General features: G+C 65.8%; 1 protein-coding gene and 1 long non-coding RNA gene across 8 annotated transcripts; one reads left to right on the top strand and one right to left on the bottom strand.

The window, feature by feature from the left end:
- Positions 1 to 7: 7 nt before the first annotated feature.
- Positions 8 to 1,613, bottom strand: LOC112640549 (uncharacterized). The gene is made up of 3 exons (XR_003124090.3): positions 1,339 to 1,613; positions 1,040 to 1,148; positions 8 to 561 (listed from the first exon to the last, which is right to left on the bottom strand). It is a non-coding gene; the product is annotated as an uncharacterized LOC112640549 (long non-coding RNA).
- A 1,707-nt stretch (positions 1,614 to 3,320) lies between these two features.
- On the top strand, positions 3,321 to 14,539 carry SLC9A3R2 (SLC9A3 regulator 2). 7 transcript variants are annotated; one of them, XM_025416964.3, is made up of 7 exons: positions 3,321 to 3,635; positions 6,057 to 6,257; positions 11,205 to 11,384; positions 12,484 to 12,637; positions 12,711 to 12,754; positions 13,206 to 13,268; positions 13,482 to 14,539. In XM_025416964.3, the coding sequence occupies exons 1-7, from the start codon at positions 3,423 to 3,425 to the stop codon at positions 13,638 to 13,640; spliced, it is 1,014 nt and encodes a 337-aa protein (XP_025272749.1). In that variant the 5' UTR covers positions 3,321 to 3,422; the 3' UTR covers positions 13,641 to 14,539. The 7 variants fall into 7 exon arrangements, with proteins under 7 accessions (XP_025272749.1, XP_025272748.1, XP_025272750.1 ...); XM_025416963.2 differs by having other exon boundaries at positions 3,408 to 3,635; positions 13,206 to 13,271; XM_025416965.2 differs by lacking the exon at positions 13,206 to 13,268 and having other exon boundaries at positions 3,408 to 3,635.
- The last annotated feature ends 258 nt before the right edge of the window (positions 14,540 to 14,797 follow it).

Here is a 14,797-nt window from a genome sequence, read left to right as displayed (position 1 = left end):
TCCAGCGCCGGGTGCTAAGTGGTCGGCATATGTTTGGTCAGCACTGGAGCACTTGGTGCTAAGCGCTAGATTTCACGTGGCCTGGTGATACCCCAGTCCAGGGAGGTGGGTGCCAGGTCCAAGGAAAGAGCAGGGACGACAAGGGACTTGGCAGAGGCTCGGCTTCTCTGCCTACCAGCTTGACGGAACCCCTGTGCCCCTGCAGTGCAGGCAGCCCTAGGGCGCCGGCCTCACCCCAGTCCCCACCCGAGTCAGAGCCGCGGGGTCTGGGCCAGCCCCCGGACGAAGCAATTCCACTGAGAACCGGCAGGCGGCGCCGCGCGGCTGCTCTCTGGGGCTGCACGCCCCTCGGCGCCCGCGGCCTGGAGCGGGCGGGGCCGGCGCGGGCGGGGCCGGCGCGGGCGGGGCCGGCGCGGGCAGGCGGGTTCCTGCACCGCCTCCCTCGGTGGTCCGCGGCGCTCCGCTTCTCTCTGCCTGTTGGCTCCTGGCGTCGTGCTGTGTTTCCGTCGCGCTGGTCCTGCCTGCCCCACTTTCGGGCTCTGAGGAGAGGCCTGGTGTAGTCTGATGGAGGAGGCCATAAGCGAGACCCCGTCATCCCGTGGGGCCATTAATGCCCATTAGGGAGGCGGCGCCGGCCCGGGAAGCTCCGGGCCATTACCCGGGTGTCGAGCTCATGGCTCCACCCCACAGACGGGCCCCAACCCTTCCCGGGGCCGGAGAGCAGGCCTCCGCCCCGCTGCTGCACCCGGAGTCCTCGCCTAGGCCAGGCTCCGCCCATGGCCGGGGCGCTGCAGCTCGGTGGGGTCCCAGCTCAGAGGAAGGGCCCCTCCCGCCAAGGGAGCACCGGGCCTCCCACCGCAGGTGGACCCTCTGACAGCCTAGGAGAGGGAAGCCTGGAAAGGTCTACTTCCCCTGTGTCACAAGGTGGCAGGAACCGGGCTAGGTCATAGGGGGTGGGTTGGGGGTGGGGGTCACCTGCCACCTGGCCTCGCTGATCACCTCCTCGGGGCCCTTTGCCCTGCCGCCCCAAACGACTTACAGCCCCTGAGCACCTTCCCGTCTGCTCTTTTGGGCCCTGGTCCATGCTGTTCCCTCTGCCTGTTTCTCTGCCTCTCACTCGGATCTCAGCCTGAGGCTGCAGGAAGGGCCTGGGAGTTTGCACAGGAGACCCGCTGGGTTAGCTTCCCCGGCCTCTGCTCGTCCACACTGACCCAGTTCCCTCTCACCCATTCCCGCTCTCCCTTGGGAATGTACTTGCTCTTCTCCCAGCTGCCTGATTCTGTGGCTGTCGCCTACCCCCCTTCTCACTGTCTCAGGCTGCCTGTGTTACTCTGTTACCTTCTATGGTACTTCTTCAGCTCCTTTTTCACTTTGGGGCATCCTTTGCTGTGCTCTGATGCCGTGTTCCTGGCCCCTTTATGACCACATGCCCCCGGTTACCCCTCCCTCCAGCCGTGTTCTGCTCCCATCGGTCTTCACAGACTGGCTGAGGCTGATCTTGGGAGTGCCTGTCCTATAGAGGAGGAGGGTGGAATCTCCAAGGCTCCTGACCTGGAGGACCAGGGTCTCCTAGCTTCTCTACCCCCAGCCTGGGGGGCTCCTGGGCAGGGGGTTCCTAGCTTCTCTATTCCCAGCCTGCGGGTCTCCCATCAACTACCTCCCTGGACTCCCTCATCCTGGCAGGGCCTGGCTGGTCTTGGTTGCTATGGGGTAACCTGGAAGCCCCATGTGGGGTATATGTTAGACCTCACTGCCACACCCATCCTCACAGCTTCCAGGATCAGCAGCACCAGCTTGGGTCCAGAAAGGCAGTCACAGGCCAGACAGGCAGCCTCTGGACAGGCAAACAGACAGATGGAGGCGGCCAGCTAGGCAGGAGCCTATGGCAGCCTCAGCCACGAACGTAAAAGTGGGGGTGGGGAAGCAGCCATACAGCCTTGGCTTAAGTGGCTTTTAGGGGCAGCAGCCAGGGTGTGGACACCCAAGGGGCTGCGGCCCAGGAGGCTGCCCGGAGGAGAGCCCAGTGCTTCGGCGGGGGCTGGGCGCCCAGACTGAGGGCACTGGAGAGGGGAGAAGGAGCAGCAAGGAAGGGACCTGAGCTGAGCCTGCTTCTGCCCCCATGGGGCTGGTCAGGCTGAGGGGGAGACCACAGGTCAGCTGTCTTCCTGTATCTGAGGCTGAGAAAGAGCCCCATGGTAAATAAAGTGTGGACTTGGAATCTCACAGAGGTGCCTATGAGGAACTGGGGAACCTTGACTCTCTAGAGCTCAGTTTCTTGCTTTCTTTTTTTCTTTTTTTTTTTTTTTTTTTTTAAGATTTTATTTATTCCTGGGTCTCCAGGATCACGCCCTGAGCTGAAGGCAGGCGCTCAACCCGGAGCCACCCAGGGATCTCCCTAGAGCTCAGTTTCTTGATTTGCAAAATGGCCTGAGCACTCTAGGGATGTTCTAGAGAAAGTGTACTCAGAGGCACAACGGAGTTTAACCAGATTTTCTCCTGCCATTCTTGTCGGGTTGGGGGAAGGGGAACTCACGCTGAGCATGGCTAGATGCTAGGGGAGGAGAAGGATGGAGGGAGGGGCAGAGGGGGATCACCGCCACCCCCACCTCAGCTCATGGGAACAGCTTCTGTGAGCATTGATCACAAGCCAGAGGGCAGAGGCCAAAGTCCAGGGTACATTTCATCTCTGGGATGAGCAGGGGCACAGGTGAGGGGCCCTGGCACAGAGAGGTGTGCGTGGGGGAGGGGGTTGTGTTTAATAAACCCGGGCACAGATAGGCACCATAGGTCTCCCGGGGAGAGCCGCGGAGTCCCCTAGAATATGGGGGTGCTACCTTGTAACTCCCAAACTCCCCTTTTTGCCTCGTGGACCATCTTGGGACTGTGTGGGGCCAAGGGCCGCTCTGAGTGCAGGAGGGATCCAGATAGGGGGACAGCGTGGTGGGGGGAGGGCGTGTTCCCAAGGGTGCTGGGCAGAGCTGTGACATTTTTTCCTTCCCTCCGGCCCCTGCGAGAGCCCGCCTCGCGACCGCACACAGTAGGTGCTCAATACATGTTGGTGGACTAGGAGGCAAAGGCGGCGGCGCGGGGAGGCTGCCCGGAGCAGGGCGGGGCAGAGGGGTCCCTGGGCCCCGCCCCCCCCCCCCCCCCCCCCAGTCCCCGGGCTTGGCGGGGCGCCCCGGAGGGCAGGGCCAGGCACGCCGGGCCTCGGGGCGGGGGCGGCCCCGCGGAGGAGGCGGGGAAGGGGCGGCGCGGAGGCGGCGCCGCAGCCGAGCCCGAGCCCGAGCCCGAGGCGACGGGAGCCGAGCGGGAGCCGCCGAGGGCGCCGCCAGGTCCTCCGTGCCGCCCCCCGCGCCCCGTGCCTGCCCCGCGGGCGTGGGCGCCGTGGCCGGTCCGCGGTGGGCCGGGGGGCCGCCGGCGCCATGGCAGCCGCGGAGCCGCTGCGGCCGCGCCTGTGCCGCCTGGTGCGCGGGGAGCACGGCTACGGCTTCCACCTGCACGGCGAGAAGGGCCGCCGCGGCCAGTTCATCCGGCGCGTGGAGCCCGGCTCGCCGGCCGAGGCGGCTGCGCTGCGCGCGGGGGACCGGCTGGTCGAGGTCAACGGCGTCAACGTGGAGGGCGAGACGCACCACCAGGTGGGTGCCCTCCCGGGGCGGCCCCTGCGCGCGGGCCTCGGCGCGCGGCGGGGGCGCGGGGCTCCTCGGGGGCCGGCGGGGGCTGCGCGGGGTCGGCGGCCCGGTCTCCTCCGTCGCCCCCACCCGGGCGGCTGGCTCCGCAGCGCAGGGCAGCCCGGCGGGAGGGCCCGCACTGCGGCTCCTGGCTGGGCCCTGGCACTCAGTCCTGCCCAGGCCTCGTGTGCGCGGAGCGGAGGCGGCAGGCGCCTTGGCGGGGGGCGGAGGGGGGGGCGGCGTCTCCGTGCCTTGGCGGCCCTGGGTGCTTTCCCGTGTGCGTACACACGTGCTTGTGTCCCCAGCTGGGTACGGGTGTGTAAAGTCCCCCTGGGGGTCCCCTTCGGCTGCACGCATCTGCCGGGGTGTCCCTGAGGGGCGTCACGGTAAGGGCACACCTGTAGGTGCCCGTGTCAGGGAATGCGTGTGCGTGCTCATGTGTGCAGGGGCTGGACTGTGCGTGTGAATATACAGGTCCACGCCCCTGGGTGTGTGCACGTGTGTGGACAGATCTGCATGCGGGGATGGGTGCATGTGAGCGAGGCTCTGTATGTATGCCGGACTCTGTGTGTGTGTGTGTGTGTGTGTGTGTGTGAATATACAGGTCTGCATGCCTGGGTGTGTGTGTGTGTGTGCATGCCTGCCTACGTGTAGTCACCAATGTGTGTTGGCAGGCCTATGTGCTAATGTGTGTCCTGGCTGACGCTGGCTGGGTGTCTCAGAGTCGCTGCTGGGGGCAGCACATTGCTCCCCTTGGAGGCTGCCTGGCCCTGCAGGGGCCACTGCCACGGTCCCCTGCCCCTTGCAGAGGGAGGGCGGGGTTTGCGCTGCAGGTTCTGCTCCCTGGGGACTATCTCCCAGTGGCTTGAATCCAGCCTCCCCCCACCCCTTCTGCTCAGGGATCTCTGTGTCCTCCCCAGCCCCCGTGAGCCTGTGGCCTGTCTGCGTGGCCAGCCCTGGGACCTAGAGACCCGTAAACTGGTTCTTGGCCGGACCGGCAGCTGCCCTCCTGCTTCCACCCCTGCGGCCCCTGTCTATCCATCTGTCTGCCTTCTTTCCGTCTTCCACCTAAAGTGTCAATTGGAAAAAGCTGTTTGCTGAAGGAGGGTGGGGTGTGGGCCAGAGGTGTTGACCTGACTGACCACAGGGAGGGGCTGGCAGAGTGGCACCTGGCCTTAGTTTAATGGTCACAGCCACCCTTACCCCGGGAGCACCTGTTTCTCCCAGGACCCCAGGTGCTGGTTTAACACACAGAGCCCCACTGTCTCAGGAGGGAGGAGGTGGGTGCTGGCACCTTTGCCTCCTAGTCCAGGAGTTCCAGCTCCCATTTTACAGATGAGGAAACTGATACTTTCAGATATCAGGTGTCTAGCCTGGGTCCCACAGCCAGGAAGCAGCAGGGAGCTAGGGTCCTCCTTGGCTCTCACCAAGCGGGGGGGGGCAGGGGAGGGCCACCGGGAGGACAGCCTGGTTCTCACTCTCCTATCTGTTGACAGCTTCTGCCGAGCGGCTGATGGGGGCCCTCTCCACCCTCCCCCAAGACGTGGTGGGGGCGGGGGTCTTGTCCTTCCTACCCCAATGCCCAGTGGGCACGGCTGCTCCTCCCTGCAGGGTGCACCCTGACATGCGTGCTCCATGGTCACCCACGTGCTCTAGAGACTTCACAGACCCGGCACAGACAGGCAGATGACCCCAAGGCCACACTTGTCCCACAGGTGGCCTCCCCCTGCCAGTCTGGACCCTGCTCACCAGGTCGCGTGTGGTGCCTGAGCAGGTGCCACGCCACAGGAACCAGGCACAGGTGTTCGTGGTCTAGAGGCAAACGGGAGACCCGGAGGCAGGGGTTTAGACATCCACACTTGATGACGGAGAAGAACGGCAGGGAGCGCAGCCACACCCAGACTGGGACCTAGAGAGACCCCTCGCTCCCTCACCCAGACTGAGACACAGACCCCGACACAGATGGCTGCACGCAGCACACACAGCCGTGCGCACACGCACGCACATGCACGCACATGCACATGTGCACACACGCTCACACGCTCACACACTGAGAACCCGAGGCTTGGCCGCACACCATCTTCCAGACCAGCTGCCTCCCCCAGCCTCCCGGCCTCTCCCGGACAAGACCCTGGACTGAGGCCAGTCCCTGCAGTGACCCTGTAGCCCTTGCCGCCCTGTGTCAGGAGCCCTGGGTGAAGAGGGAGGGAGCGGCCGCAGCCCTGGGGGTGGGGGGCGGGGCCCGCGGGCCTCTCGGTCCAGCCGCCCACCCCTGGTAGGCCAACCGCCTGTCCGCGATCCTGGGCCAGGCCTGGGCAGTGCCACTGTCCATGTGCTGCCCCGAGTGCTGACGGCTGACCTGCCTCCTTCCCCACCTGCCCGGCCCAGGTGGTGCAGAGAATCAAGGCTGTGGAAGGACAGACTCGGCTGCTGGTGGTGGACAAAGAGACGGACGAGGAGCTCCGCCGGCGGCAGCTGACCTGCACAGAGGAGATGGCCCAGCGAGGGCTTCCGCCCACCCATGACCCCTGGGAGCCGAAGCCGGACTGGGCACGTGCAAGCAACCTCAGCTCCGAGGCGGGCCAGAAGGTACGGCAGGCTGCGCAGAGGGACACCCTGGCTTCTCCCAGAACCTCCGTGCCCGCCTCTTGGGGACAGGCAGTCTCCTGCTCTGGTCACCTCCAGAAGTCTCTGTCTCCATCTCTTCTGCCTCACAGGGCCTCTGGCGACTACCCTCTTGGCTACTTGGGGCCACTCTTTCGGCCCTCAGCTGGTGTTCTAAGCCAGGTGGACTCAGGGCAGCCCGGCTCTGGTCCTGGCCCCATCCCCCTCCCTTCTCCCCAGAAAGCCCGTGAGAGCTGCTGGACCTAGGAGAGGGTGCTCAGCCTAGGAGAGGGCGCTCGGCCTAGGAGAAGGCACTCGGACGAGGCCGAGGCCGACTGGAGGAGGCCAACCGGGGCTGAGGGAAGTGGGAGGGGTCTGCTGGGACCTCCCGGGACGGATTGTGCAGGGGCAGGTGTCGGTCTGTCTGAGGAGCCTGCTTGTCCTTTGGAGATAGGGCTGGTCCCTCGCTGTGCGCAGCGCGTGGTGGGGGGTGGCTGGGACACTCAGCTGGGTCCTCAGCTTGGGGTACTTCTCCCTTCCTGCATCCACCCCAGGCCAGAGAGCTGGAATAAATGTGTGCGTGTGTGTATGTGTGTGTGCGCTACTCTACCCACTTCTGGGTAGCAGGACTTCCTACTTGGGGGAGGCCAACAGGAAGAGCTTGTTCTGCACCCTCTTTTTTTAAAGATTTACTTATTTTATTAGAGAGAGAGAGAGAACGTGCCCGAGCACTGGGAGGGGCAGAGGGAGACAGTCCCCAAGCAGACTCCCCTCTGGGCGTGGAGCCTGACTTGGGGTTCGTTGTGGGGAGGCTTGGTGTGGGGCTCGGTCTCACTACCCACGAGATCGTGACCTGAGTTGAAACCGAGAGTCGGGCACTCAACCAAGCCCCCCGGGCGCCTGGTTGTTCGGTCCTCTTGAAGCCTCTCTGAAGGATTCCATCCCAGGGGTTTCCCCGATCCCCCTCAGAACCACTGGCCCAACGCCAGTGCCCGCGTGAGAGCTGAAGCCTGGGAGTGCGCGCGTCTGGGGACTGCCCTGGGGGCAGGTGGTATTTCAGGTGGGATGGCATCCTGGGCGCTGGCCTGGGCATGAACTCTCAGGATGCGTTCTCTGGGCCCGAAAGCCCCTTGGGGTGGCCAGGGCCCGAGTGAGGAGCATCGGGTCAGCTGTGTGGCTCCAAGGTGGTGCTGGGCTGAGGCGCTCGGGGTCCTGCGGCGTAGAGCCCTGGTCCTTCGCAGGCGTCTTAGCTCGTGGAGGAAGTGCCCTTCCCCCCTAGGCTTTTTGTCCATTGATTTAGACACAAACGCTGAGTTCACCTTCCTGTGGAAAAATCCGCCCTCGGGGCTTATCTGGAGGGTGGGGTGCTCAGGCACCTTGTCCTGGGGTGGGACCTTCCCCCTCTGCTATTTCAGGCTCTGGGAGCAGCAGGAAGCCTTAGGAGGGGGCTTCCTCTGGGCGTATTTTTAGAGGAACAAAGTGGGGCCCGACTGGCAGGGGCTCTGTGGTAGGGGCTGACCTGGGGACAGGGACTCCAGAAGGTCTGGGGAGGCCCAGGGGACGGGATCTACCCCCTCCCTCCTGGCTGGGGACCCCGTGTCCCATTGGCTGGGCTCAGAGGGTCAGAAGGAAGAGCCAGGCCTCAGCCGAGCTCCACAGAAGGGACTGGCCGGACTGGCCGTCGGGTGCCTATGAGGGTGGTGCCTGCAGGGGGGCCATGCTCTAGCAGAGCTGCAGGGGCAGGACCACTAGGTGGGGGGCACGGGGTTTGCTTCGGTGTGGGATGCAGGGCCCCGTGGGAAGTAAGGGCCAAGCCGGGAGTCAGGGCCCTTGTGTCCTCTGGGCTTATTCTCCTCTGTCCCAGCTGGGATGTGGGAGGTGGGGCTGGGGACAACCCTGATATGCCAGCTGGCCCCTCCCATGGAGGTGCTATAGGGTCCTCATCAGTGGTGACTCAGCCCCAGGCCAGACCAGGCTGGAGAGGCTGCAGCTGCAATGCAGCTGGTCCTGACAGTGACGGTAGGGGACAGCCCCTAAGCAGACGGGGCAGCTTGCCACGCCAGGGCTGCGATGTGGTGCCAGACCCTGGGCCCCCACCCCCGTCCTAGAGGCCCGTGGGGCCTGATGAGGGAGTGGGTGAGAGTCCTGCAGGGGTGACCACCTGGAATACGGGCCTGTAGCTGCCCGAGGGCTCTGGGAGCCCCAGCAGGACTGTCTTGTGTTCTGGCACCAGGGTCCCCTCTCGTGCCCCTCCCTCGCCTCTCTGTCTCCCCAGCCCCGGGTCCTGGGAGCAGGGCAGGGCCTTCCAGCAGCTTCCTTCCTTCCTTTCTTGGGACTGAAACCTAGCCAGTAGGGGGTGCCTAGCCGGGGCCTGAGCAGGGGAGGGGGACTCAGCCACCACCCTGCTCCCCAAAGTGACTCAGCCCCCCCGTCCCCACCCATCCCTGGGGAGCCAGGGCCACAGTGGGAGGTAGATAAATGGGGTGGTGGCCAGGGCTGGCTGGAGACTTCAGGCCACTCCAGCTGGACGCTCCTTGCCTGCCACTTCTTTCGTGTGTCCCATGGCCCGCTCTGGGGATGCCACAACGCCGGCCCCGGCCCCAGGAGCCCCTCCACAGAGACCATCCTGGGCACTTGTGCAGGTCAGGCTGGGTGGGGGCAGTGTGGGCAATGAGGACCCCAGTTGCTGGCTTAGCCCATGTCCCCAGGGTCAGGAGATGGGATTTGGGACACCCCAGTGACCCTGTTGAAAGCAGGCTGGACCCTGAGCAACAATGGGGGCCTTTCTCTGCCAGGGCTGGTGAGTCACCATCTGGGGGGGCACAGCCCGGCTCCCTGGGTACCCCCATGCCAGCTTCTTTGTCTGGTCAAGGGCTCAGCTGTGAGACCGGGGCTTGTCCAGCTCTGGGCTGCCCGGCTGGGAGCCCGTGGGAGCCCGAAGGCCTGGCTGGGAGGCGGCAGGAAGTGCTCCGAGCCAGAGCAGGGAGCGAGGAATGTGAGCAATGCGCTGGGCCTGTGTGCGCCCCCTCCTGACCCACTGCTGCTCTGGGCCTCTCCACGCTGCCTGCCCCCCCCCCCCCCCCCCCCCCCGTGTGTCTTAGCTTCTCGAGGTGAGCATCTGGTGCTAGGGACGGTGGTCCTTGGGTGCTGATCAGCAGGAGAGGAATTTTCAGCAGAGAAGCCTCCTGGCCGCTGTGCTGAGCCGCGGCCGGACTGGGTTGAGGCAGGGGGATGGCCAGGATGGTCCCAAACCCGGATGTGACTTCAGCCTGGCCTCACGGCCTCCCCGGATACTCCCACAGTCCTGCTTCCTGTTTGGGGGCCTTGAGAGACCCGCCTAAGAGGTCATTGTGGAGGGCGTGAGAAGAGTCTGGACAGCTCAGCGCCAGGGTGCTGTCCTCTCCAACGCGTGTGTCTCCGCGTGTTGCCGTGTAGCGTGTTTGTGAGCATACGTTTGGAGTCTTGTGTCTGTGCCCACGCACCTCTGCCAACCGGGGCTTGTCTGCCGATCCCTGCTCTGGCAGCCTGTATCCGAGAGGCACATCAGGGCGGGGAGTGGGCCCCCAAGCCTGGGCCCCCAGGAGTGTCAGGGAGAGGGGATGAGTCTCTATGGGGTGGGGGGAGAACTTTGGGGGTCTCACACCCATCCGTTCAGCCCATGTTGCCGAACCCCTGGGACACTGAGGGGCAGGAGCCCTGTCCCCTGAGTTCCTGGGCTTACGGGGCTGGGTGGGGGCCTGTGGCAGGGATCCCAAGGGCGTGTCTGCGTGGCTTCGGGGGTCAGGGAAGGGACCCCAGAGGAGGGGCATTCTGGACAGTGGGAGGCCCTGCAAGAAAAGATGTGCTTGGGTCCCCGGCCCGGCCGGCTAGCAGGCCAGGGCCCTCGTGGTCAGATTGGGGGTGTGGACGGAGCTTGGGGGGGCGGCTGGGAGCGGCCAGGGGGTGGCCCGAGCTGAGGAGCTGAGGGGCAGGTGCCGGAGACTTTCCCTGAGGGCGAGGGCGAGGGCGAGGGCGAGGTGGACCGGGGGAGGGAGGGCTTCAGGAGCACCCCCACGCCGCACACGCTCACCTGCACGCGCCCCCACATCCCCAGCAGCCCGGGCAATCCGAGCCGCCGCCGCCCGCCTCCAGCCACCGCCCCGTGTAACTGAGCACCCGCTCCGCGGCTGCTGGGCGCTCTGCTCACTACCCGGGCTGCGGCTGGGAGGGGGCCCGGGGCCTGGCCCCTGCCCGCCGGCCCCTGCCCCAGAGCCCTGCTGCAGGATGCTGGAGGTAAAGTGAGGCGAGGCCCTGGCCTGTGGATGGGGGGACGCTCGGGGCGTCGGGGACCTCTGTGCTCTGGCAGGGAGGGTGGGCATACCCGTGGCCTCCTCGCTGGGCTCCGGCCCGGCTCCAGCCTGTGCACCCCGCCGCTGGGCCCTGTGCGGGTGGGGGTGGCTCCAGCTTGCTCTGGAATGTGAAAGCAAACACAGCCTGCTGCCACCAGCCCTATGGAGGCCACTGGGAGAAAAAACAAACGTCAGCCTCACACTCGGAGGAGGGAGGTGGCGAGGGGTGCCCCCGCAGGGCCAGCGGGCCCAGGACGCCTGGCTGCCCCTAGGACCCCGGCCTGTGCTCAGCGCTGCCCTTGAGCGGATCCTGTCAGCACCCCTGTCAAGCCCCTAGTCCCACCTCAAGTTGGTTTTGGGTTTGGAGAGTGAGGCTTTGCTCCAGAACCTGCAGCTGGAGCTTGGGCACAGGCGGCCTAAGGGGGTCCACCCAGGCACGGGTACAGCGTTTGTCCTGTGAGCTGGGGCTGCCTGGCGGGGGAATGTAGAGCCTGGAATTAGGGTTCCCTCCAGCTTGCGTCCACTGCAGCTGCAGATGGGGGGCGGGGTGGGGGAGGCTTGGGGGCTGGAGATCAGTGCTGAGCCTGGTCTCATGCGCCTGCAGGATGTCGGTGGGCCCCCCAGGGAGCTACGCCCTCGGCTCTGCCACCTGAGAAAGGGCCCCCAAGGTTACGGGTTCAACCTGCACAGTGACAAGTCCCGGCCGGGACAGTACATCCGCTCCGTGGACCCAGGCTCGCCTGCCGCTCACTCTGGCCTCCGCGCCCAGGACAGACTCATCGAGGTACCTGTTGTGGAGGCTTTGGGGTGCTGGGGGCCCCATGAGAGGTGTGTGTGTCTGGGCCCGTGTCCCTCCATGTGTGTGTCTGGCTCGTGTGCCCATGGGGTGTGTGTCTGGGTCTGTGTCCCTCCATGTGTGTATCTGGCTTGTGTGCCCCTGGGGTGTGTGTCTGGCCTTTGTGCCCTGAGGTGTGTGTCTGGACCCGTGTCGCCCCGGGTGTGTGTCTGGGCCATGTCCCTCCATGTGTGTGTCTGGCTTGTGTGCCCCCAGGGTGTGTGTCTGGCCCATGTGCCCTGGGGTGTGTGTCTGGCCCGTGTGCCCCTGAGTGTGTGTGTCTGGCCCGTGTGCCCCTGAGTGTGTCTGGTCCGTGTGCCCCGGGTGTGTGTCTGGGTCTGTGTCCCTCCATGTGTGTGTCTGGGCCCGTGTCCCTCCATGTGTGTGTCTGGCTCGTGTGCCCCAGGTGTGTGTCTGGGCCCGTGTCCCTCCATGTGTGTATCTGGCTTGTGTGCCCCTGGGGTGTGTGTCTGGCCCGTGTGCCCCGGGTGTGTGTCTGGCCCGTGTGCCCCAGGTGTGTGTCTGGGCCCGTGTCCCTCCATGTGTGTGTCTGGCTCGTGTGCCCCCGGGTGTGTCTGGTTCGTGTGCCCCAGGTGTGTGTCTGGGCCTGTGTCCCTCCATGTGTGTGTCTGGCCCGTGTGCCCCTGGGGTGTGTGTCTGGCCCGTGTCGCTCCATGTGTGTGTCTGGCCTATGTGCCCTGGGGTGTGTGTCTGGGCTCGTGTGCCCCCGGGTGTGTGTCTGGGCCCGTGTCCCTCCATGTGTGTGTCTGGCCCGTGTGCCCCTGGGGTGTGTTTCTGGGCTCGTGTGCCCCGATGTGTGTCTGGCCCGTGTCCCTCCATGTGTGTGTCTGGCTTGTGTGCCCCGGGTGTGTCTGGGCAGCAAGGTCCTTGCTGGGGAGAGATGCTGGGAACTTGAGCTGGCATTCCTCTTCCTGCCACGGCTGGTGACAACATTGATGAATATTTGATGCCACGCCTGGCTGGGTGGCTCGAGGGGCCTGCGGGGGCCTGACCTCGGGCCAGGTTGACCTCACGCTGCTGCTGGCAGGTGAATGGGCAGAATGTGGAGGGGCTGCGCCACGCAGAGGTGGTCGCCAGCATCAAGGCGCAGGAGGACGAGGCCCGGCTGCTGGTGGTGGACCCCGAAACGGATGAGCACTTCAAGCGGCTACGGGTCACACCTACTGAGGAGCACGTGGAAGGTGGGCTGCTGCCTGGGGCTGGGGACGGGGTGGCATGGGGGGTTGGCCAGCCACCGACACGCTGTCCCCACAGGTCCACTGCTATCACCAGTCACCAATGGGACCAGCCCTGCCCAGGTGAGAGGGTGGGAATGGACAGGGTGGACTCAGGAGCCTGTTGGGGCCCCTCTAGGGATCCCCAGACCTGCCCGTGCCCCCACCTCAAGATCTCCCTGTGTGGGTGTGATAGCGAGACCCAATCCTGCCAGCCACTCCGGGTCCTGCCTGGGTCAGCCCCGCCCCCGCCCCACGAGGCTGCTGGCGGGTGAGCTGCAGTCATGCTGCGTCACTCCTCGGGAGGCGGTCCCGGCTTCACCCCAAGTGATGCTCATGGGGGTGATTCCGTAGTGAGCAGGCGGGGGGCAGGCTCCCCGCCCTTGGCAGCACCCGCGGCTCCTGCCCAGGCTCGGTGCCTACTGCCAGACAGAAGAATGAATGCGGCTCTGATGTGTGTGCACGAGCGTCTGCGTGGGCACTGGCGGCTCCCGGGCACGGGCCCTGCAGCCACACCGTGTCCTTGCTTTCCTAGCTGAACGGTGGCTCAGCGTGTTCGTCCCGAAGTGATCTGCCTGGCTTAGACAAGGACACTGAGGTAGCGAGTGCCCGCCCGCCTCACTGCAGTGCCCACACATGGGGGAGGGTGGAAAGAGGCCGGGGTGGGTGTTGGTGTGGCTGGCAGCCTGGGCAGTGGGGTCACCGCCTCCAGGAAGCCCCGGGCCTGCTGCCCCAGCCCCACCAGCCGGCCTCTGCGGAGAGCTGCCTCCCAGGCTCACACTGGCCGCCTGCCCACTCTGCCTGCCCCCAGGACAGCAACACCTGGAAGCGTGACCCCTTTCAGGAGAGCGGCCTCCACCTGAGCCCCACGGCGGCCGAAGCCAAGGAGAAGGCGAGAGCCACCCGGGTCAACAAGCGGGCGCCACAGATGGACTGGAACCGGAAGCGCGAGATCTTCAGCAACTTCTGAGCCCCTCCCTGCCTGTTTGCCGGTGACCCGGCCTCCCCCGCTCGGCCCCGGGCCCAGCCCGCAGGTCCCCACGCCTCGGTGGGCCAGAGGGGACCTCCTCACCCCCGGACGCCGTGCTGGTCCCAGCACCACCAGGAGCCAGCGTGCGCCCCCGTGAGCCCCGTCCTGCACCCCCCACCTGCAGGGTGCTGGATGGGGGAGAGGGGGCCCCGAGGCTAGAGAGGGACAGGGAGAGGCAGTGGTGACTGTGGGCTCGGCCCTTGCCGCTCTGCCCAGGCTGCTGACTTAAAGGAATTTGTGTTTTTGCTTTTCTTCCAAAAACAAGAAAAAGAAAAAAAAAAAAAAAAAGAGCTCCAATTCCACACATGTTTCCACTTAATACCAGAGTCCCGCCCCCGCCTCCACCTCCACCCCCGTAGGACGCCTCTCTAAGTAATTGCAATAAAACAAACCTTTCTCTGCAAACCATTTCCTCCCCACCCCTCAGCAGCAGCCGTCCCAGGTGGGAGCCCCGGGCACTTCCAGGGACAGAAACAGTGGGGCCAGGCTGTGGTTTGTGGGGGCTCCGGGGGAGGCCCGCTGTGGCTGGAGGAGCTGCCCCTCGGCCTCCTCCCTGCTGTAGAGGGGCCCCTTGCAGGCCCCCACATCCCTGCTGAACTGGTGGTCTGGGCCGCAGGGCCTGGGCTGGAGGGGCCGAGGATGGAGGCCCTGGGTTGCCTGAAGACGGAGGCCTCTGGACGGGCCTCTAGTCCCCAGGCAGGGGGAGTGTGGTGTGGGAGAGCCTGCCCCCAGGGGACCGCACCCATTCTCTCTTCCTGGCCCTGACCCCACGGACACCGCTGTCTGCCCTGTAAGCCATAGCGCATGCGCGCCCTCCGAATAAACAGGCCTTCCTCAGACCCCTGGCCGCCTCTGCCCTTCCTGAGCCCTCGTGGTGGGGGGACCCGTGGTCTGGGCAGGGAGGCAGAAGCCGCTGGAAGCAGAGCCCCATCCCACTCCATCCAGGGGGCTGGCCTGACCCCTCAGCTCTGCTCTCCCCCTCCCCCCCGCAACCCCCTCCCACCTCCGCCCACCCGCGGGGACACACAGGGCAGGTCTCACGCCCTGGGGCGCCCAGCCTGGGGCTAATGGTGTTGCGCTGGAGGCCAGGTGGCTCC

This window comes from Canis lupus, chromosome 6 (assembly GCF_003254725.2).
Source record: "Canis lupus dingo isolate Sandy chromosome 6, ASM325472v2, whole genome shotgun sequence".
Taxonomy (NCBI): domain Eukaryota; kingdom Metazoa; phylum Chordata; class Mammalia; order Carnivora; family Canidae; genus Canis; species Canis lupus.
The sequence above is the reverse complement of the archived record's forward strand: the minus strand, read 5'-3'. Positions and strand labels throughout refer to the sequence as shown.